This window comes from Petaurus breviceps, unplaced genomic scaffold (genome assembly GCF_028583685.1).
Source record: "Petaurus breviceps papuanus isolate PSGF00001 unplaced genomic scaffold, PetGlider_PUasm1.0 90775, whole genome shotgun sequence".
NCBI classification, from domain to species: domain Eukaryota; kingdom Metazoa; phylum Chordata; class Mammalia; order Diprotodontia; family Petauridae; genus Petaurus; species Petaurus breviceps.
Window position 1 is genome coordinate 9636628 of NW_027187342.1, and position 21956 is coordinate 9658583.

General features: G+C 41.8%; 1 protein-coding gene across 4 annotated transcripts in view; it reads left to right on the forward strand.

The window, feature by feature from the left end:
- The window catches only part of LOC138146855 (uncharacterized), a 105178-nt gene that overhangs the window by 71463 nt on the left and 11759 nt on the right, over nt 1-21956 (forward strand). For 2 of the 4 annotated variants that reach the window (XM_069068973.1, XM_069068975.1), the window contains exons 2-6: nt 8266-8379; nt 9375-9519; nt 10560-10673; nt 18581-18725; nt 21328-21476. In XM_069068973.1, coding sequence (XP_068925074.1) covers nt 8266-8379; nt 9375-9519; nt 10560-10673; nt 18581-18725; nt 21328-21476 — 667 coding nt within the window. Of the gene's footprint in view, nt 1-6158; nt 6971-7623; nt 7725-8265; nt 8380-9374; nt 9520-10559; nt 10674-18580; nt 18726-21327; nt 21477-21956 lie in introns of all 4 variants that reach the window. The other 2 variants (XM_069068972.1, XM_069068974.1) reach the window with 2 other exon arrangements.

Sequence of the window (21956 nt, forward strand, 5' to 3'; positions counted from 1 at the left end):
CAAAGATACTAGAACAGTTTGAGCTTTTCTCCTCCAACTCATTTTACAGATGAAGAAACTAAGGCAAGCAGGATTAAATGACTTGCCCAGTGTCATAGAGCTAGTAAGTGTCTAAGGCCAGATTTGAACTCAAGTCTTCCTGATTCCAGGCCTGGCACTCTATCCCCTGTTCCATCTAACTGCCTGGCACATAGTAGGCACTTAATAAATGTTTATTGATTGATTAATCTCCCTTATATGCACACACACACATATACACACATGCACTCACACTCTGCTTCTCTAATATCAGTATTTTCCTGGTGATGCAAGTCATGGAACATGGTGATCTCTGAAGAATGAAAGCTGTGCTGTCCCAAAGAGCAATGGCGAGATCCAGCGAGGGCAGTATCCGAATATTCAGTGGTGCCACATTACCTTCGATGACTTACATGGAAAAGTTGGTCTAAAGATGTTATTTGTCACAGATATGGCCTGAAAAGGAGTTGGCCTCATCATAGTGATAATGATGGATTGTCTATCTGTAGCCCAGTGTTCAAGTAGCTATGCAATATTAAAAGAGTTACAGGAAGGTCATTAGTTATATTCTCTATGCAAGATTTATAGAATGACATGGACCAGAATTGCATGAGGTGCATTAAGAGCTCCTAATAACAGCTAGCATTTGTAATCACGTTTGATCCTCACGACAACTCTGAGAGGTAAGTATTAGCTATCATGATTCCCATTTTATAATTGAGGAAACTGAGGCTAACAAAAGTTAAAAGACTTGCCTGGGCTCACACAGCAAGTAAATGTCTGAGTCAGGACTTGAACTCAGGTCTGTTGTATCATTTCATCTGTGTCTGACTCTTTGTGGCCTCATTTGGAGTTTTCTTGGCAGAGATACTGTAGTGGTTTGCTATTTTCTTCTCCAGCTCATTTTACAGATGAAGAAATAGGCAAACAGGGTGAAGTGACTTGCCTAGGGTCACAGAGTTTGTGTGTCAGATTTGAACTCAGGCTTTCCTGACTCTAAACCCTCCACTCTATCCACTGTATCATGTAATAGCCTTGTAAGAAGTCAGGGTCAGGTCCCAATTTGTACTTTTAGGGGATATGCTCCCAATGATGAGATCTCAGGATCATTAACATATTGACAAGTTGCATGTGTTACTGTGAAGATTCAGAAGATCATAGGAATTATGGTTGAAAGGAGCCTCATATAATTATCCAGTTCAACCCTGTTATTTTATAGATTAAGAAACAGAGCCCCAGAGAGATCATAGGACCATTGATACAGAACTGTGAAGGACCTCAATGACCATCAAGCCCAGTCGCTTCATTTTATACGCAGTGCATCCTGTAGCAGTTTGTACCTATAAGATTCTCTGTCTCTCTCCCTCTCCCCCCATCTCTCTGTGTCTCTCTGTCTCTGTCGCTCTGTCTCTCTCCATCCCTTCCTCTCTCTTCCACCTTCCTCTCTCTGTCCCTCTCCCTCCCTCTCTCTCCCTCACTTCCTCAGTCTGCTCCTTCTCCCTCTTTCTCCTCCCCCCATATCTCTCTCTCTCTCCATCCCTTCCTTTTTCTCTCTTCCACCTCCCTCTCTCTCTCCCTCCCTTCCTCAGTCCATTCCTCCATCCTCTCTCTCCTCTTCCCACCTCCCTCTCCCTCCCCCCTCCCCCTCTCTCTCTTTCTCCCCCCCTCCCTCGCCCCAGCCCTGGTCAAATTGGCAGAGTACAGGTTGGGTCTTTAGGACTATTACCCCAGGTTCAAGGTTCTTTGTGGGTTCACATACATACACTCACTAGCCTTCAGCAGCATGCTTACCATTAGAAGACACAATTAGTTCAAAACAAAGGCATTTACTGAGATAGCATGTTAAGAACACTAGCTAAAAACATACCCTTTCCCCCATGGGAATATGCTCTTCCCCATATATCTGTGGCCCACTCTCCCACAAATGCATCAGTGCCCACATGCCCACAGGAGTATACAGATAGAGAGGCATAAGGTAGCAGAAGTCATTCACCTCTCCAGTTCGGAAGGGATCTGACACCCTTTCCCTTCTTGAAGTATCATCACATAGCTCTCTCATAGCTGTAGTGTTTCTTCTGGGTAGGGCCACCAGCTGAACACTTAGGGTCTGTCTCTCTCCCCGCAGCGTGGTTCCCAACTGCCAGGGTTAACCCTCTTCTCTGATGCCAAAGGTCCCATTCTTCAGAGATGTCTTGATTGACTGACTCTCTTTGGGCCAGCTCAGTGTTGGGGGCAATGACTCTTACTAGGGGAGTAACTACTATGCAAAATCTTCTGTGGCCAGTGTGGATTGTTGGGAGTGGGGGAGGAGAGAAATCTATCCCTTCCCCCTCCACTGTGATCCTGTGGTAAAAGTACAAGGCAAAGGACAAAGAATTGATTTCCTTTTAAGAGCTGAGTTCTTTCTCCATTGTTGGCACTGTTCCCTTTCCTTGACTGTTGTCTTCCTAGAGAGTGTGCCCTGCTTTTTATTTTTCATTTTGGCAACATCACAATCATTTAATTTGACTGTACAATATGTTAGTAATGACAAAGCAAGAGAAAACAGAAATCTGTGAAATACAGATCACAAAAATATGTAATATCAAAAAAGTCCTTCCCTATTGAATTATAATAATGAATTTTTTTGGGGGGGGGCTTTTGGAGGGCAATTGGGGTTAAGTAACTTGCCCAAGGTTACACGGCTAGTTTTTTTGTGTGGGTATTAAGTGTCTGAGGCCGGAACCGAACTCGGGTCCTCCTGACTCCGGGGCCACTCACTGCGCCACCTAGCTGCCCCTTTTCTTTCTTTTTTTTTTTTTTTAATTTTATTATAGACTTAAACACCAAAAGGAAAAAAAATCTGCTCACCATAGAACTACCAGAACCCCCCCCCAAAAAACTATTGTATATGAATCTGTCAATCTTTATCACATATGGGTTGGTTTTTTTTTGTTTTTGCTTTTTGGAGGGCAATTGGGGTTAAGTGACTTGCCCAAGGTCACACGGCTAGTTTTTGTGTTAAGTATCTGAGGCCGAATTTGAACTCAGGTCCTCCTGACTCCAGGGCTGGTGCTCTATTCACTGCCCCTCCTAGCCGCCCCTATGGCTTACTTTAAAAAAAAAATATCTAGGGCATCACAAATTTTAGTGTAGTTTTCTGTTATTGAAGAGTTTACAACTCCACTATAATAACAAAAATAACAACTAATAGCTTACATGTATGTAGTACTTACTAAGTGCCAGGGACTGTGCTAAGTGCTTTAAAATGATCTCTTTTGATCTCATTTAAATTCAACAACAATACTACTTTCAAAACTGTACTGCTTGTATGCATTTCATTCTGAATTTCCTTCTATTCTTTTCTGTGCTTTTCTTTCTGATGTTTCAATGATGATGTTTTCTTTTGGGGAGGTGACATCACTAGTTCCTGTTACCACCAATTCCCCCTCCCCCCCAATCAACTGAAAAAAAGAAAAACAGGCATCACAACAAATGCAGAAAGTCAGGCAAAACCCGACTCACACATTGGCCTTGTCCTCAAATTCACATGTTCTTCTGCATTTGAGTCTGGGATGTCTTTCAGGAGGTGGGCAGTTTCTTCCTTGTCTGTCCTCTTGCCTTTTAAAGGCCACCCAGAAGCTCAGCCTGTCCTTCACCAGCCAATAGCTAGCAACTTCCTCCTTCCATTTAGGAGAGCTTCCTATGTCATGGAGCGGTAACCAGTAGTAGACAGTGTTTGTACTTTATTTTAGTTCCTTGCTGGCAGTTACTTGTTCCTTTTTTGTGATCACATCAGCTTTGCTGGGGAGAAATCAGATTGATCAGGAGTGTCCTGATGAGCACCTTCCCTCTCCCCTTCCCCTCCAACATGCATGTAGATCAGGAAGCTGGTACAAGAAAGGTTGACCAAACTCTAGGTAACTCATTAGGATGGTGGTGGTGGGGAGGAGGTCATTTTTTTTTTTTAAAGTAATCGGGGTTAAGTAACTTGCTCAAGGTTACACAGCCAGTTTTTTCTGGGTGTGGTGCTAAGTATCTGAGCCCAGATTTGATCCCCAGGTCATCCTGACACTGGAGCCGGTGCTCTTACTTGCTGAGCCACCTGGCCGCCCCTAAAGCAATTGGGGTTAAGTAACTTGCTGAAGGTTACACGGCCAGGTGTTTCTGGGTGGATGCTAAGTGTCTGAGCCTGGGATTCAATCTCCAGGTCATCTTTTTTATTTTCTTATAAGCAATTGGGGTTAAGTAACTTGCTCAAGGTTACACGGCCAGTTATTATTTCTGGGTGTGGTGCTGAGTATCTGAGCCCGGATTTGATCCAGGTCATCCCGACACTGGAGCCGGTGCTCTTACTTGCTGAGCCACCTGGCCGCCCCTGATCTCCAGGTCATCTTGACACTGGAGCCGGTGCTCTTACTCGCTGTGCTACCTGGCTGCCCCACGTGGAGGTCATTTTTAATCCATATCTACCTGTAGGTCTACAACTGCCATATTTTCTATAACAAGATTCATGATTTGGTAAAGTTTTTTTAAACTTCCTATTACAAGTCAATCAGTACTTGGTAATTAGTTGTTGTTTAGTGTTTTTAGTTGTGTCTGACTATTCGTGACCCCTTTGGAGGTTTTCTTGGCAAAGATTGGTTTGCCATTTTCTTTTCCAGCTCATTTTTACAGATGAGGAAACTGAGGCAGACAGGGTTAAGTGATTTACCCAGGGTCACACAGCTAGTAAGTGTCTAAGTCTGTATTTGAACTCGGATCTTCCTGACTCCAGGCCTGGTGCTCTATCCACCTAGGTGCCTCCTTGTAATTAGTACTGCCATGGATAATCTGGAACATGTGGTTACCCTCTACAAATGTCACATTGTGGCACAAATCAAGAAAGACTCTTTTCTAAGCGTACTTTTCCTAAGCCTATGCCAAAAGTTAAATAAATCCTCCCTTTATGCTAAAAAGGAATGCCAACTGCCTCAAAATGGGCAAACTGTCTTCCCCTTTAAATAAAGCACATTGCTTCAATTAACCACCTCTTGGCACTAGAATGGGGTTTGCAAAGTGCTTTACATACATTATCTCATCTAAGCCTCATAATGCCACTGTGAAGTAAGAATGACATGGATTTTAAAGGTAAGCTAGTCCAACCACCTCATTTAAAGATGAGGTGTAAGAGAAGTTAAATGACTGGCTCAAGGCCACATGGCTAGTATGTGTGTCATAGGCACACTCTGTCCATTACTCCATAGTGTCCACGTGTTGTTGCTGTTTATTCTTCATTCTGGAAGAGGAACAATGACGTTAGGTTGATGGTTTGACTTGCACATGAACTGGATTTAAGTGAGGCAGAGCTGGGCAAAGTCATTGCCTCACCGTCTCCTCCAGAGTCATCAGAGTCCAGTGCAAAGACATAGGTCAGGATGATTGTTCCACATGAGTTTAATGTTTTACACAGTGCTAACCTTCCTGACGGCCAAGTCACACCATGTTATTCCCCTGGTCTGGGTAGGGAAGGGGAGGCCATAGTTAGATTCTTATGATCCTAACCCTCTCAGATGGCTCAATGATCCAAGCCTGACTTGATTCCATGCTTTTCCTGATGTTGATATCACTATTAATATCAATATTGTGGAAAACAAAGGAGAATAGTCTACCTTTCTTTCCACCTCACCCATCTCTCCCCAGTAACCATCAAAAAGGCATATTCAAGGCCCAGTTGACCATTGATGCCTTCAGGATCCTGGGTACAAATTAGCTAAAATTAGCCCACCATCAAATACCACCTATTTCTAGCTTTAGGGGAAAGATTGAGAAAAGATGCCATTGAGTACATTTATTTTCTTATGGTCACTTTTCCCAAAATCCCTTGCCATGTTCTTTTCTTGGTTTCCCAGACTTGGACAGTTTATAACACTATCGCTGCTATCACATTTTGGCTCCCAGTGCCTTACCTAAGGGGACTGCTTGCTCAACCAGGATAGAGAAGACACCTTTCTTTGGGAGCTGGGCCCCAATTAGATTATCTCTTGCAGAAGTATAGGATTTGTGTCCCCACGTGATAGGAGGCAGTACCCCATGTTCTCTGTTTGCTAAATTTCTGGAAATGTTTGCATCAGTGTACATTTTTTAATATGTCCTAAGGAGATCTTCATTTTATCCTTCAGAATCATCATTGAAGTCTCAGAATACCAAGACCATTATTGATTTTCCCTTCCCCACTCTGGCATTCCTAGAGTTTTCCAAGCTTTTCTGGGGCAAAGAATGCTTGAGGGAATGAAAGAGGGATTCTGAGAGAGGAGGAACCTGTTCACACCCAGTGGATTTTCCAACATTGTTAAGCAAGGGATCTCATCAGCCAGCCAAGGTGAAAACAGAGGAAAGATAGGACTTCCTTTTCGCATAGTGACATTAGACTGGGATTTCTAAGACATTTACTATCAGAGTTAAGGACCAGGGGAATTCAGGACAAATCTGTGTTCCTAAATTCTTTGCTAAAGACTTTGTTCTGAGAAATAAATGACAAAAAAGATCCCATTTCCTCTCTCTGATTGATGAAAACACTTTTGTAAGCAAAACTTGGAAGTCTGATCTCTCACAGGAGATGGAAGCATTGCTTAGAGAAGTCTGCTGAGTGTTCAGTGATTTATGCACAGGGAAAAGGATGTGAGAACTCAAGGGGACAAGAAGGCTGGCCTCTGTACTCCTTAACCACCCCTACTTGCGGCTGCTCAGGAGGGAACCATTTCCAGTTATCCTGATCTGTATCTGGTCACTAGACCCAGATAGCTCCAGAGGAGAAAGTGAGGCTGGTGACTTTGCACAGCCCTCTCTCACTTAAATCCAATTCATGGCATCACCTTCATGATGTAACGGTCCTCTTCAAGAATGAAGGACAAACAACAACAACGTGTTCAGGAAATTGAAAAGAGTTCATGCTTTGGAAGGCATCCAGTGGAGAGGGTACTTCCAGGAGGAGGTGAGAGCTGTTCACTCTCACTGGGTCTGATTTCTTATGCCTTCTCTTTGGGGCCTCTGGGTTTGGGCCAGCCATTTCCATTAGCATTGGTGCTGAGAAAAACAGAATCAATGAGGATAATCCTTGAAAAGTGGTTAAAGGGCTTAACTCAACTGTCCCATTTGATATTACATGCATGCTTACATTCGTTTCACAAAGGACTTTCCTTACAACAACCTAGTGGAAAAGGAGTAAAAATATTATTATGCCCATTTTATAGATGAGGAAACAGAGGCTCATTAAGGGTAAGTGGCTTGTCCAGGATTACATAGCTAGTAAGTATCAGAGGCAAGGAGAGCTCAGGTCTTCTGACTCAGATCAGAATTCATTTAGCTATGTTTTGGTGCCTTATCCCTACAATCATAAAAAAGAATTTTAAGTACTACTGACATTCTCCCCAAAACATTGCAATGTGGGTTTGTTTCACTTTGTATAATAGAAGAGAGCCTGAAAATTTGTTTCATAAATCATATTTTAAATTCAATAAAACTTATTATTTAAAAGTGTATTACATCAAATTATTTAAGAGGGTAAATTTTTTGTATTGGAAATCATTCTCTAATTTGGATTGTATGTTTGGACTTTCTGTACAGTTTTCTTAATTCTGAATTCAGGTTGGCATTTAGGTGGTGTTGTGGATAGAGTGCTAAGCCTAGAGTCAGGAAGACCTGAATTCAAATTTGAACTCAGATACGTATGAGCTGTGTGACCCTGGGTAAGTCATTTAAACTCTCCAAACTTTAGTTTCCTCAGCTGTAAAATAGGAATAATAAGAATGCTTACCTCACATAAATGATATTATATTCATAAAGCACCTAGCACAATGTCTGGTACATAGTAGGAGTTTAATAAATACTTATTCCCTTCCTTCCTTTCCCCTCATGTATTTTCTATAGATTGGGAATCAGAGTATACTTTTGACTTACTTATCCCAACTGGAACCTTGTTCACATGTGCACTTCCTCAAGATTTGAAACATCTTATAGGGTACATGGGCTCAGTTGTATTTTGCCCCAAAGAGTAACTCGAAGCAGGATCTTTGTTACACTCAATGAAATCCACCCACTGTTATAATTATAAAAGATCATGATCCAATTAAGCATGAGTGGCACTTGTCATTTGGACAGGTCATTGGAAGACTTTTAGGAATAAGCTCATCTGTCTCCTCCCATGAGCACGGGAAAATGACCTAGGTGAAAGCATAATGTGATCTCAATGACACTGATTCTATACTCTTTTCTGACTTTTTTTTTCAGTCTCCAAAATGTCTACACATGACAAGCTCAAAGTTTTCTTAATTTTTTTGAGTATGGTCACTTTCACCGTTATGGTGGTGATGAATGGTGCGGCAGGTTCTGGAGCATTCAAAGGTAGGGGAACAATCGGTGTTTAGCTTTTATAGAAAGTTTCCATAGTTATCTGACCCATTTAACTGGAACCAGGTCACAGTGGGTACATTTCTCCCCAAACTTGCTTCAAGTCAGTTAGTTGGAGGTAGCTTACCTGTGTTGGGAGCCTAAGGAATTATGTCATTGGAACTAGGATCAGTGAATGAATAGAAATGACAGGAAAGGAGATTTCATCTCAGTATAGGGTGAAACTTTGTGCCTGGTACATAATAAATGCTTATTAACTGAAAACAACTAGAGTTGGCTAGCAATGAAATGAGTGGGCTGCCCTGTGAATTAGTGAACTCCCATCACTGAAATATCCAAGTAGAGGATGGATGATGAGGGCATGGATGGGGAGACTTTGGGTTAGATGATTTCTAAAATCTCTTCCCACTCTAAGCATCTGAGTCAACTTATATCCTGGCTGTTTCATTCAACTACTTGAAAAAAAATCTTTGGTTACCATCCTCCCCCTCAGTGGTTTCCCACCCATACGAGGGGGAAGAATGATCAAAATATCCCAGATGGGTAAATGTTGGGGAATGACAACTAATGGAATTCGACCTTGTGGTTAAGTGAGTTGTTGATAAATCTGAGCCTCCAATCCAATCTCCAATCCATTTATTGACTCTCTGAAGTTCCTTTGCACCCTTGTCTGGGAGACCAGTAGGACTGGTTTGCCTAGCTTTAATTATTATTTAGCATGTAGTTCTGCTTTTTCCTGGGCATGGCTTGGTTAAAGCTGGACCTGCTTATGTGAATTAGTGTTATATAATCCCATCTGTCTACTTAGAGACTACCCTTTTGGGTCAGACCCAAATGTCTTGTATGTAACTACGTCTAGTAAGGGTCAGGAGTTGATATCAAAGCAGAGGGAAGCCCCCACAACTGGAGGGTGAGGAAGGAAATGTTGGTTTGTTTTTTTTTTATATAGCAGCTGCAATGTTTGGTTGTTGCAATGTCAATTACTCCAGGTATATTCCAGAGAACTGTTGGAAACATCTCCAACAAGTACAACACCGACTTGACCCCAGCTGGCTGGACCTTCTTGATTTGGAATGTCATCTATTTGTGGCAGTTAGCTTGGCTTGGCTATGCTCTATCTGGAATCTGCAGAAGGTACTGTGTTTGCAAAGCTTTCCTTAGCTGCCAGAGCCAGAAAGTCTTTCCCTTCCCCAGCGGACACCAAGACGGTCTGATCAGACAAGTTCTTTTACCAGAACCTTTCTGGTTGTTGGTGCTAGTGCTGTGGCTGTATTTTCAACATTTTCTAGATGAGTTCCCTAACAGAGAAACCCATTTCTACATGACCTGGCAGCAGGGCCAGGAGGAACAATTTAGGAGACATTTAAGAATGTTAAATACTGAACTCTCACTTTTTTTTTTGTGGGGCTCATTATGAATGAAAGGATAGCAGAGAACTATCTTCTGTCTCTTCTACCCCTCATCCCCAAATCTCATTCCTAGTGACCTGGCACCATGGGAAGTTAACTAATCTTCTTTGTGGTGGGCATCCATATATATAAATATTTTTTAAGAAAGCTCATCCAAAAGGTGCCATTGGGTTTAACTAAAATAGTTTTGTATATGCTCTACCAATGAACCTTGAAGGGAGGGCTGTGGTACTGGTCTAACAAAAATTGTATGGAACTTACACTTTTAATCTCATAGCCAAGTCCCCTGATTCTCCCACAGTATATAGTGTGATTCCTCATGTCATTGAACAGGAAGCAAAAAAAAACCAAGGCTTTTAAGAGCAAATTTTCTATGAAGTGGTCACCCCACCCACGTGTTTTACACGAAATAATTAAGCCATCGCTGAAGGGACAGGTTGTTTGGGACAGTTTCATCTTTATTACTAAGTCGAATAGGGATTGTGAGGACTGCATTGTGAAAGTCAGGGAGTTTCCATTGGAGGTGGGGTCCTTAGGGGTGGTTTCATCGTAAATATAAATCTTGGGACGTGTTGCACAGAGACAAAACATGTTTGTGTGTACTGTACATGTCCTTCAGCCAGAACACAGCCGATTTTATTAAACAAAATGGAATGTGTGTAAGTCACTGAACTGGCAATCTGTTAAGGGTGGGTGGGTTCTTTGGATCCAATGAGAGTTGACTGTAAGTCTTGCTGAATGGACGCTTTTTATTTTTTTGGCCAGAAATGAACTTGGATGGTTCTACATGAAACCAGATGTCTTGCCAACTCTGTTTTACTTGGTGTGGATCCTGAATAACGCCTTGAATGTTGGGTGGCTATTTCTGTGGGACAAAGAGTAAGTGGCAGTGATGGGAGAAGCAATTCTCAGAAAGGTACCTAAATTTGTGGAGCTAAATCTGCCATGCAGTGCTGACCTCAGCTCTCATAGCACTGTAAGTTTTTATTGACCCTAGGTCCAATTAGTTGGATCATAGATTCAGAATGACCTTAAAAGTTACCTGGTCCAAAGGTATCAAATTCTCCCCTGCAGTTTGTACAGCCTGAGCCAGATACACGTGTAATTGGGAAATGTTTTTTTTTTAAGCAATCGGGGTTAAGTAACTTGCTCAAGGTTACACGGCCAGGTGTTTCTGGGTGGGTGCTAAGTGTCTGAGCCTGGATTCGATCCCCAGGTCATCCCGACACTGGAGCCGGTGCTCTTATCCGCTGTGCTACCTGTCTGTCCCTTGGGAAATGTTTAAAAAAAAATAAACACAATACAACACAGATAATACTAATCTGTGTTTTTTTTTTTTTTTTAAGTCACTATGTGCCTGCAGGGACCTATTTCTATTTGAGTTTGATACCACTGGTCTAGTCCATCCTTTCTTCCTCCCTCCTTTTTTTTTTAAACATATAGATGAGGAAACTGAGACCCACAAAGTTAAGTGAATGTGTGCAGGATCACACAGACAATAAATGGCAGAACTGATATTCAAATCCAGGTCCGGATACTAAATTCATCACTGTGGTCATTGCACCACTCTGAGATGAATCAGCACTTCCAGGGTAAAGATCACAGCCCCTCCCTGCCTTCTTATGCAGCCCTCAGTAAAGCCAGCAAGAGAAATCTGGTTTAGTCCTTCTTCTGCCTCTGAATCTCTGTGGGTTTCCGTGTAGCACATGATGCATTTCTTTGTCCTAGCTGGATGGGATCTGAGAGGTCATCTACTTTAGTCTACTCCTGGGACATAAATGGAAAATGAGGTGGAGGAGGGGGTGGGGTTGTGACTTGTTCAAAGCCACACAAATACGTGGAGAAGTCAGCATTGGAATTCCTGTCCTTCCACTCCAAGTTCAGCACGCTAGAAGAAATTCAGCACAGTGGTGAAAGAGGAATGTATTCACAGGTGTGCTGGTGAAGGTTTAACAACTGGCTGGGGGGGGGGGAGATGTAGACATGACACACTTTTAAGCTTAATCTGCATTGTTAATATTTTCTCTACCACTTAAGTCTAAACCAGAAGTGTCAAACAGGAGGCCAGAGAGTTGGATTCAGCCTATATTACTCCCCAGGCTGACTCAGATTAAAATATAACTGAGAAATATTTAACAAAATGCGTTAAAATACAATAAAGCATGAATAAGACTATATAGTTTGCTAAGGAGCCTTATGGCTACAGATGTCCTTATATATGGTTCAGCAGCCCCCTTGTAGATTTGGATTTGGAACCACAAATAAACTAATAAGCAAAACAATAAATGAAGCCCTGATTTGTAAGCATTTGCCCATTTCTGGGGTATAAAATGCTTACACTGAACACCTAAAAATCAGCTCTCCAGAGCTAGTACAAGCAGGCCCCAATATATTCCTGATGGTACTTACTGACACAGATCCATGCAAAGTTCCTTCCTGTTCTCGAATTTAAAAAATAGCTGGAGAGATAAAATATCTATTTCTTTAAAAAATATAAATTATAGGTGTGTATATACAAATATATATACACACATGTATGTATGTATGTTTCTGCCCAGACTGGCAGTGCAGGGGTTACTCAGAGGCCCAGTTCCATTCTGGTCATCATGGGATCTTTGACCTGCTTGTTTCCTGCCTGGATTGCTTCACCCCTTCTCAGGCAACCTGGGAGCCCAGGAGAGCTCCACAGAGCTCACTATATTATTGCCAAACTTAGTTCAGAACCCCCATCAGCTAACCTGCAGAACTCCCAGACTTAAAGGCTCCACCAGTCTCAGCCTCCATGGCATCAGGTGTTGCAGGTGTGGGCCACCACACCCAGACATCTATTACATCTTTTGGGTGGTTGAATAACAACTTTGTATATGATAAAAGTGCAACAGTCTACAGTTTCTGAAAGTCTGAGTTGATGATTAAGGATCTTAGAATCAGTCAGTAGAATGTGATAAGATTAATGACATTATAATTATAATTAAGTTGGTAGGGATCTGAAAGCTTATCTAGTCTAATTCTTTCATTTGACAGATGAGGAAACTGAGTCCTAGAGAGGTTAAATGACTTGTTCAAGGTCACACAGTTAGTAGAGTCAAAATGTGTATTGACCGTAACATCTTTTTGGAGCAGCACCTAAAAAGTTTTAATTTTCTCTATCAAGTCCATATTTGTTGTTATAATATATAAACAAAATAGGTTCTTATATACCTTTCAGTAAATTGGGTAACTCTGGACATTTTCTCTTCTATAGAAAATCATTTAGGAGATACTGCTTGGACCCTCTTGCTTTCACCAGTTTCATCTTGATATGTGCTAGGATACATGTATCATTACAGCAAAGTCAAATCTCTGCATCATACAGATAAAGAGACAACTTTAGAGAAGTTTAGGGATTTGCCCATGGTGACACCAGTAGTAAACAGCAGAGTCAGGATTTGAATCCATGTACTATGATTCCAAATTCAGTTTAAATCTGAAGTTGTACAATGGGGGCCCAACCCTTCACTGTCATTCTTGACCTTCCAGAGAACTTGGCCTCAGGAGCCTTTCTGAGGGGACATATCCTTTTTATTCTGCTTTGACCTTGAGGGAATGATAAAACCCTTCCTAATTAATCCCAGTGCAAGTTTTTGTGATCGGTTGCCTGACTCTGCTGGGGCTGGTCTTTCGTGGTATCTCTTTCCCTGCTTACCTCCTCTGATAGAGCATCCCGCTCAGCCTGGAGACAGCAACACATGGCAACTACATACAGCCACTCACCCAACTGTGATTGACGGAGATGGCATCGTGAAGATTGTAAGCCTGACCACTCCCTTTGCTGGTCATACGTGGGTTTGATGATGTCCTTTGTGTCTCTCCTCATACCATGTCATTGTTGATAATATGCTATGCTTTACTTCCAACTGTCATGCATCTTTTCATCGTCTTAGGGCAGAGATTCTTAACCTTAATTTGTGTTATGGACCCCTTGGGCAGTCTGGTGAAGGCTATGGACCCCTTCTCAGAATTACATAAGATAAAATGAAATATATAAGACTATAAAGAGTCTATTATATTGAAATGCTTCTCTCCCTCCATTTGTGTTGAAATAGTTATACATTCCATTATATTGAAATAGTTTTATATATACATCTGTTTATGCATATATATAGATATGAAATTCATAAATACACCATACATTATATATACAGACACACTCAGTATACTATGTAAGTATAAAATCCCTTCTGTCTCTCTTTCTGTGTCTCTGTTTCTGCCTCTCTCTGGCTTTGTCTCTGTCTCTCTGTCTCTCCTCTCCCAAGTTCAGAGGGGTTAAGAACTCCTGTCCTAAGATCATCTGCAGTTTTGAGTCTTCAGATGGTCCTGAGATGCTGTTGTGTGATTCACAGCTTTGTAAAATCACCAGAGAAATATAGATGTCAAAGAGATGGGTTTTGGCAACCGTGAGCCTCTTAGATTGGTTGAAAGTGTGATCTTCCAAATGTGATGTGATCCTGTCCCATCTCCTCCTTCTATTCCAACCCAGGTTCATACCCTTGTCCATCTGAAGTGCCTACAGGATATATTTTGTTATTTCTCCATCTGTGGACATGGTCACCCCTTGCTTTCACTCACATTGGTCTTCTCCATCTGTAGGATTGGGTTTTCTTTTTCCTTAGTCTTTAAGACAGCAGTATTTGTCCTTTGGGTATCAGTCACCCCTTGGCAGCAGTGAACAAGATGGGCTCAGGCTACGGAGTCAGGCGGAGGGAGGTATTAGACTACAAGCTGGGTTGTGGTTGCTAGGGGATAGAATGTTTCAGGCCAGCAATAGGAGGGAAATGGGGTCATGGGTTCTCGGACAGTTTCTATAGAAAACACTGCCACAAGTCCATGTTCTTGGATTACATGATAAAGGAGAGACATGATTCCTCCCCTTAAGGAGGTTTGAGTTAATGAGAGAAATTAGACAAACAAATTAGCAAATAAACCATATGTTCATGATTCCTTCTTTTACAAATTCCTGCTCCCAGTTTAAATGGTTTCATAATATTTTATCTGGTGTTGTCAGAAAATAGGGGTTCTGTTTAATTCAAGGCTAAAAGCTTATACATAAATACATACATATATTGTTGTTCAGTCATTTCTGACTCTTCCTGACCCCATTTGGGGTTTTCTTGGCAAAGATTCTGGAGTGGTTTGCCATTTCCTTCTCCAGCTCATTTTACAGATGAGGGAACAGAGGCAAACAGGGTTAAGTGACTTGCCCAGGGTCACACAGCTAGTAGAGAACAGGAACTTATTTGTCTGAGAACAGATTTGAACTCATGTCTTCCTGACTCCAGGTCTGGCTGTCTATCTACTGTACCACCTACCTTCCCAAATGCATATATGTATATTTATATATAATATATATATATATCTGCATAGACACACATACACACATAAATATTACATATTTATATTAGCATGACAGTGAATAGTTCCTTGGCCTCAGAGTCAGAAAGACCCTCATGTAAGTCCCATCTCTGGTTATATGACCCAGAGTAGGTCACTTCATTCTTCTGTGCCCCAGTTAACTTGTCTAAATTGCAAAGTTGTGGAGAGTTTGCTGATCTTTATGGACAGAGAGAAACTTTCTTGCTAGGAATTCCCTACACCATTGAAATCACATACCCAGTCACATATATATGCTGCATACACACACACAAACACACGCACTATATATTTATATCTATATCTATCTATACATATATACACACACCTGCAAACATGCACACACCCATATGTAATTCTTTGTGCATATAGGTACTCCAGCATTTCTAAATGGTGTGGGTACTTTCTCCAGTAACACAGCTGACAATCCACCAAAGCTCAGCTCAAGAATTCTCACTAGCAAGAGGCATTTCCTGGTTCTCTCAGCTGCTAGTGCCTTTCCCTCCCCCACCCTTACCATGTGTTTGCTTTAGACATACTCTGTATTAATTGATGTTTGTACAAGTGTTTATCCCAATAAAGTAAACTCCTTGAGAACAGGGACTGTCTCATTTTTTCTTTGTATTTTCAGTATCAGATAGAATGCCTGGAAAATAATGTCAGTGTTTAATTGCTTAATTAATGCTTGTTGACTGAGCCAGCTAGGTTGTACAGTGGATAGAATGCTGGGCCTGGAGTCAGGAAGACTTGAGTTCAAATCCGGTCTTGGCCACTTAATAATTGTGTGACCTTCAATAAGTCACTTAACGTCTTTACTTCAGTTTCCTCAAGTGTAAAATGGGGAGAAAAATAGTAGGATCTATGTTGCAGGGTTGTTGCGAGGATTAAATGAGATATTTGTAAGCTGGGTAGAACCGTGCCTGGCATGTAGCAGGCTCTATATCAGTATTAATGGTTGTTATTGATCCTCTGATTGCCTTTTCATCCTGTGTGGCTTTTGCCCCTACCTTTCTGTCATAATCATGTGGGTGTATATATACACAAACACACAAAAATACACACAAGTGTTGTATCATACATAGAAAGCTGGTCTCAGAGCCAGCAAGATCCAGGTTCAAATCCTTTCTGCACAGTTACTAGCCGGGTGACTATGGCAGATCCCTTAACCTCTCTCTCATTGCCCCACGCCATTCTCTAAGTCAATCTGTAATTTGCGATATAGAAGGGAGTTTCCATACCGGGAGCTCCCATACATTGATGAAATCACACACCTGACCAAAGATATGTGTGTATGTCGGTCAGTCTTTCAGTCAGTCAGTAAGCATTTATTACGTGCCGACTGTGTGCTCAGTGCTGGGTATATGAAGAAAAGCAAAAGAGAGCCCCTTCTCTCAATGAGCTCGCAGTTTAATTAGGGAAAAAAACACAAAAATGATTATGTACAAGCTATCCACAGGAAGAATTGGAGACCATCTCCAAGGGAAGGCAGTAGAATCAAAGAGGACGGAGAAAGGTTTCTTATAGAAGATGAGGGTTTAGATACATACATGAATGCCATGGGCTAATAGGTTTGGATCTGAAAGGTCATCTTGTCCCACCCCTTAATTTGACATATGGGGAAACCGAGGACAAGAGAGGGCAAATAGCTTCCAAGGTCATACAAGGAGCAAAGAGTGGAAGAGGGATTTCCTGGTAGCCCTTCTGACTCTCAATACAGAGCTCTTTCCGCCACACAGGACTGCCTTTCTAAGGACATGGACCAGCAGTTTGGATGCCTGGATTCTAGGCCAATTTTTTTTTAACTAAATAGTTTTGTGACCTTGGGCAAATCACTTCATCTCTCTAGGGTTCATCAGTTAAAGGAAGAGGTTGGACAAGGCAACGTCCAAGGTCTCCTTTAGCGCCAACATTCTATGATTACTAATTTTTGAAGAATGAGAATATTATAAAATATACTTAATGCTAAAATTATAATGAAAACAACTTAATTGTTGATGATTCAGAAGGCACTTCAGGATCATGCAGTTCCTCAGGGGCATCATTAGGAGCGTTATTATGACGGCAGAGGTGCCAAAGTGCAGGTTAACAGAAGGGAGGATAAACTGGTTTTGCTGGAATTGGGCCCCCAGGCCTCTCATCATGAGACTGTGGAGCTGATAGTCAGTTTTCCTCAAACCAAAACTGAGAAATTGGTCAAAAGAACTAAATCTGCAGGAGTCAATGCTGTGAAGGAACATTCTCTTTAAAGTTAAAGGATCTGGGTTTGAATCCTGACTCTGCTGATAATGATTTGCATGACCTTGGGTAAATAATTTTACCTTTTCAGGCCTCAGTTTGGACTAAATGCTCCTTAGGGATCCTTTCATATAAATCTATGACTATAAATACAGAAACTCCATTTAAGGAGGAGGCCCAGCCATTTCCTTATTTTTCACCCAGCTACATTCATTTGGACTTCTCTGGACATCTCCATAAGCCCCCTCTCTGCATAACTTCTCTCACCTCCAATCCCACTTTTCAGCTTCTTTTTGTGTGTCTTCCCCCCATTCCCACCACATTAGGTTGTAAGCTCCATGAGGTCCAGGGATGTCTTTCTTTTTTATATTTTTATCACCAGCATTTTGTACAATACTTAGCACATGGTAGATGCTTAGTAAAGATTTATTTACTGTTAAAAAAAAAACCCTCTACCTCTTAACCCTCCATTATATTTTTCGACTGTTATGTTTTCTGACTGTGATTCATCATCACCATCAAAAGCATCTGTGATTTTTCTGCCTCACCAACCCAACAGGCCTCTTTGTCAGCTTGCTCTCACTTGCACTGAGTTTGTTGCTGATGGTGAAGGAAGATCATTGCTTCCCCATCGGAAGGATTTGCTAAGGGGCTGGTAGAAAGATTTACTGCAGAGCTGACAAATTCTTCATTGTCTGACACTGTTAGAAGATGACCCTTCTACAGACAAGACACCGGACTACAGAGAGCTTTGGATAAGAGTAAGAACCACTGGTTCTGGAGTCAGAAGACCCGGGTTTGAATCCTGCCTTTGCTGCTGCTGCCCCTGTGATCTCAGGGAGGATATCACACCTCACCTCCTGGGCCTCAGAAAGGATGCTCCCTAAGGTTCCTTCCAGCTCCAACGTTCTATTATGCTATGATTGTTGTGTGAGTGCACACACACACAGACACACACAGACACACACACACCCTCAGGGCTAGGAACTGAATTGACATAGCCACTGGTTCTGGTTGGCTGTTGAAATGCCAGTTCACACCTCTTGAGTTGGTCTGGAAAGTACCAGGTGATTTATCTGTGGCCCCACGGTCAGGGCACTGGGAAGGCACAATGTATGTCATGACTTCTTTTTCCTCTTCAGATACCTCAGCCCTGCTCTGCTTGTCCTCACTGGGCTCACAGGTTCCAATTACGTGATTCTCTTCTTGGCTTGTCGAGGACTCCATTCCCATAGAACCTGGCTCCAGAATCACCATAGGACTGACCTGTGGCTCCTCCGTATTCTGGTAGGTCAACTATGTGCCTGCAGAATACAGTCATAACTGGGCCTGTTTTTACCTGGCTTGAGCGGGAGGTAGTCTGTGCGATACAAGGAGCAGAAATAGTTTGCATAGGGGCTATTCTGTCCATGGTTATATTTGTGTTTGGAGAGAGGAGAGTCTGACATTTGCCTCCGTGGAATTTGGTAGGGGAGGCAATGTGGCTTTGCCCCATGGACACCATAGCCCTGGGATGGAGTGGTGTGTGGCCTATGGTTGGTGGCCCAGAACAGCAGCATTGCAAGCTGGCAGAAGACTGCGAGGCAAGAAAGGAGACTGTGGAGAGGACTTCAGGTGAGGGAGAGAACAGTAGAGTGGAAATACCCTTCCCCCCATTGAGGCATCTAGATAGAATTGTAGATAATCAGGAAGACCTGATTTCAAATCATGCCTCAGACCCTTCCTGGCCCTGTGGCCCTGGGTAAGTCTTTTACTTTCTCAGCCTCAGCTTCCTCTTCTGTAAAATGGAGATTTCAGTAGTACCAATATCTCAGGGTTGTTATGAAGATCAATTGAGATTCTAAATGTCAATCAGGAATTGCTCACGTTGCTTTTCTCCAGCTTGACTCTACACCATTAGGAGTCAGTAGGACTTAGAGAAATATGTTTTGCATGATTTCACATGCGTAATTGATATTATATTGCTTACCTTCTCAGTGGGAAGGGGAGGGAGAGAGAATTTGGGACTCAACATTTAAAAGGAAAAGAATGTTAAAAATAATTTTTTTTAAAAAAGGGTCAACAGGACTTTAATGATAAGCTAGAGAAAGTATAGGTTCTCTTTCTCTTATACCAACCCACTGGGTATTCCTCATGCCCACTCAGAACAGCACAAATGCTAGAGTATCCCATACAGAGTCAGCACCATCAGTCTTAGCACAGAAAACCAAGATGAGCCAGCCCTATGGGCAAGCCCAGTCTCACTTTGTTTGAGATAATATGAAGCCAAACTCCAAGTCTGTGGTGTCAGCAACTAATAAGAGATGCTACTGACTTTCCAGAAGACTTTTCCAAAGGCAAGGGTTGACTGGAGACCAAGAGAAGGGAGAGGGATCAAAGACTTGGGGTGGAAGGTGAAGGTAAGGTTTAAGGCCACAAGAAGGTCATCTGAAGGACAAAGAATGAGAATTAGAGGTATTGGGAAAGGACTGAGTATTGCAGATCCTGTGGTTATTACAAAGCACTGATGAAAGAGAAAACTTGTCTGAAACATAGTAGGCCTGGCAAGTCAGTCTTAATAAATATCAAGGCTTAATAAATAAATATTAAAGGCTTAATAAATATCAGTTGAATTAGATTGAATTGAACATATCAAACTGTATTCTTTAAACTATCAATTAATCAATAAACCTTTATAAAGTGCCTGCTCTGTGCTAGGAGCTGGGGAAACTGAGGTAGAAATGAAATAGCTTTTGCCTTCAAGGTGCTTACATTTATTAAAATGGCAGCAGGTCCAAGTCAATTAGAGGCATTTATTATCCAAGCAACTTCTCAAACTGTCCTTTGCCAGCCCTGAACAATGCCCAACACACAAAATCAATGCTTCAGGGCCCCCAAAGTTTCTCCACCCTTTTCCAAATTATCATCTGCTACAACATGGGCTGTTTCAATGATCCCATTGTCCTCTTTGGGAAAGAAGTTGGTAGCCTCCTTGCTCACATATTCCATCCTTCTCACGTATCCATGATCTGATACATCCTAAGGGAGGCAGCCTGGGGTAAAGGAAAGAACCACAGACCTGGAGATGGAACACTGACTTGCCATAACTGACTAACTACACAATCGGGCAAGTCATTTTTCTTCTCTGACCCCTAATTTCCTCAATTGTAAAATGGTGATATATTCTACAGAATGGCTTTCTGGGAAGGGAGAGGAGAAGGCTTACAGGGGGCAATTTAGGCTGTGTAAAAACAAAAGATATCAATAAAAGTAATTTTAAAATACATTTTTAAAAATTTGTGCTACCTACTCCATAAGATTGTTATAAGAAATGTAGTTTGCAAACCCTAACACACCATGGAAACATGAGCTATTTTTTTGGTCATTGATCAGTAGCAGGACCTAACCAATGGAGGGTCAAGATCAGAATTAGGAGGATCTGAGGTCAGTTTCTGACCTCAGGTTGTTGTGTGACCACCGGCAAGTCACCTAACCTTAGGGTGCCCCAGATTTCTCTCTAAGACTATAAATAACAGAGATCTGCATTAGTGAGGTAGTATTTATACCAGATGTTCTGCATACCAATAAAATACAGTTTCAGACCAAAATGGTTATCATTAGATATTATAGTAGGAGAGGCAGCTGCTGTATAGTAGTTAATAGAGAAGCATGGAGACTTGGTTTCTTGACACATATTGGTTGTGTGATGCTGGTTGAATCACTTTAAAGTTGCAGGCTGCAATCTGGATTGGTGGAGGAAATTTCCTCACTTGGAGTTCCCTCTATCAGTGAAATCACAGATCTGGTAAGCAATATCAACCATCCATAATAATAATTTTGGTTATAGATCTCTCAGGCTGGAGGATTTATGTCTGAATGTGGGTTTTTAAAAATCACACTATCATTCTAGGTGCAGAATGGGATTGCACTTTATGCTACATGGACCACAGTGGCAACTCTATTGAACTTTGCAGTTGTATTGATATACACGGTGGCTGTGGCCAACCAAACTTCCACTACCATTGTCCTATCCATTCTTCTCATGCTACTGGTACTCTGGTGAGTAATTCATCCATCACTGACTGGGTAAGGGTCTGGATTTCCACTCAGCTCCAGTCAGTTCAATTCATCTCATCTCAACTGAGCTCCAACATTATGAAGTGCCTACTACTGTTTATAGATATTGAACATTGAACTAAGATATAGTCCCCACTTTCCTAGAACTAACATTCTAGCAGGGAGACAACATAAACACAATCAACTAGAATATGAAATGATGCATTATAATAGTAATAATGCCTCACATTTGTATAGCATTTTAAGGTTTACAAAGTGTTTTCATCACAACTCTATGAGATAGGCAAGATAAGAGTTCCTGTCCTGTGAGAAAACAGAGGCTCCCAGAGAGGAAGTCACATAGCTATGGAGCTAGCAAGCATTAGAGCCAAGATTTGAACCCAGGGCTCCTGATGCCTTAGCAGATTTTAAGCTTATTAGAAGGAAAATTTCCCTAATGATCTTGTGCGGCATTATTACTAT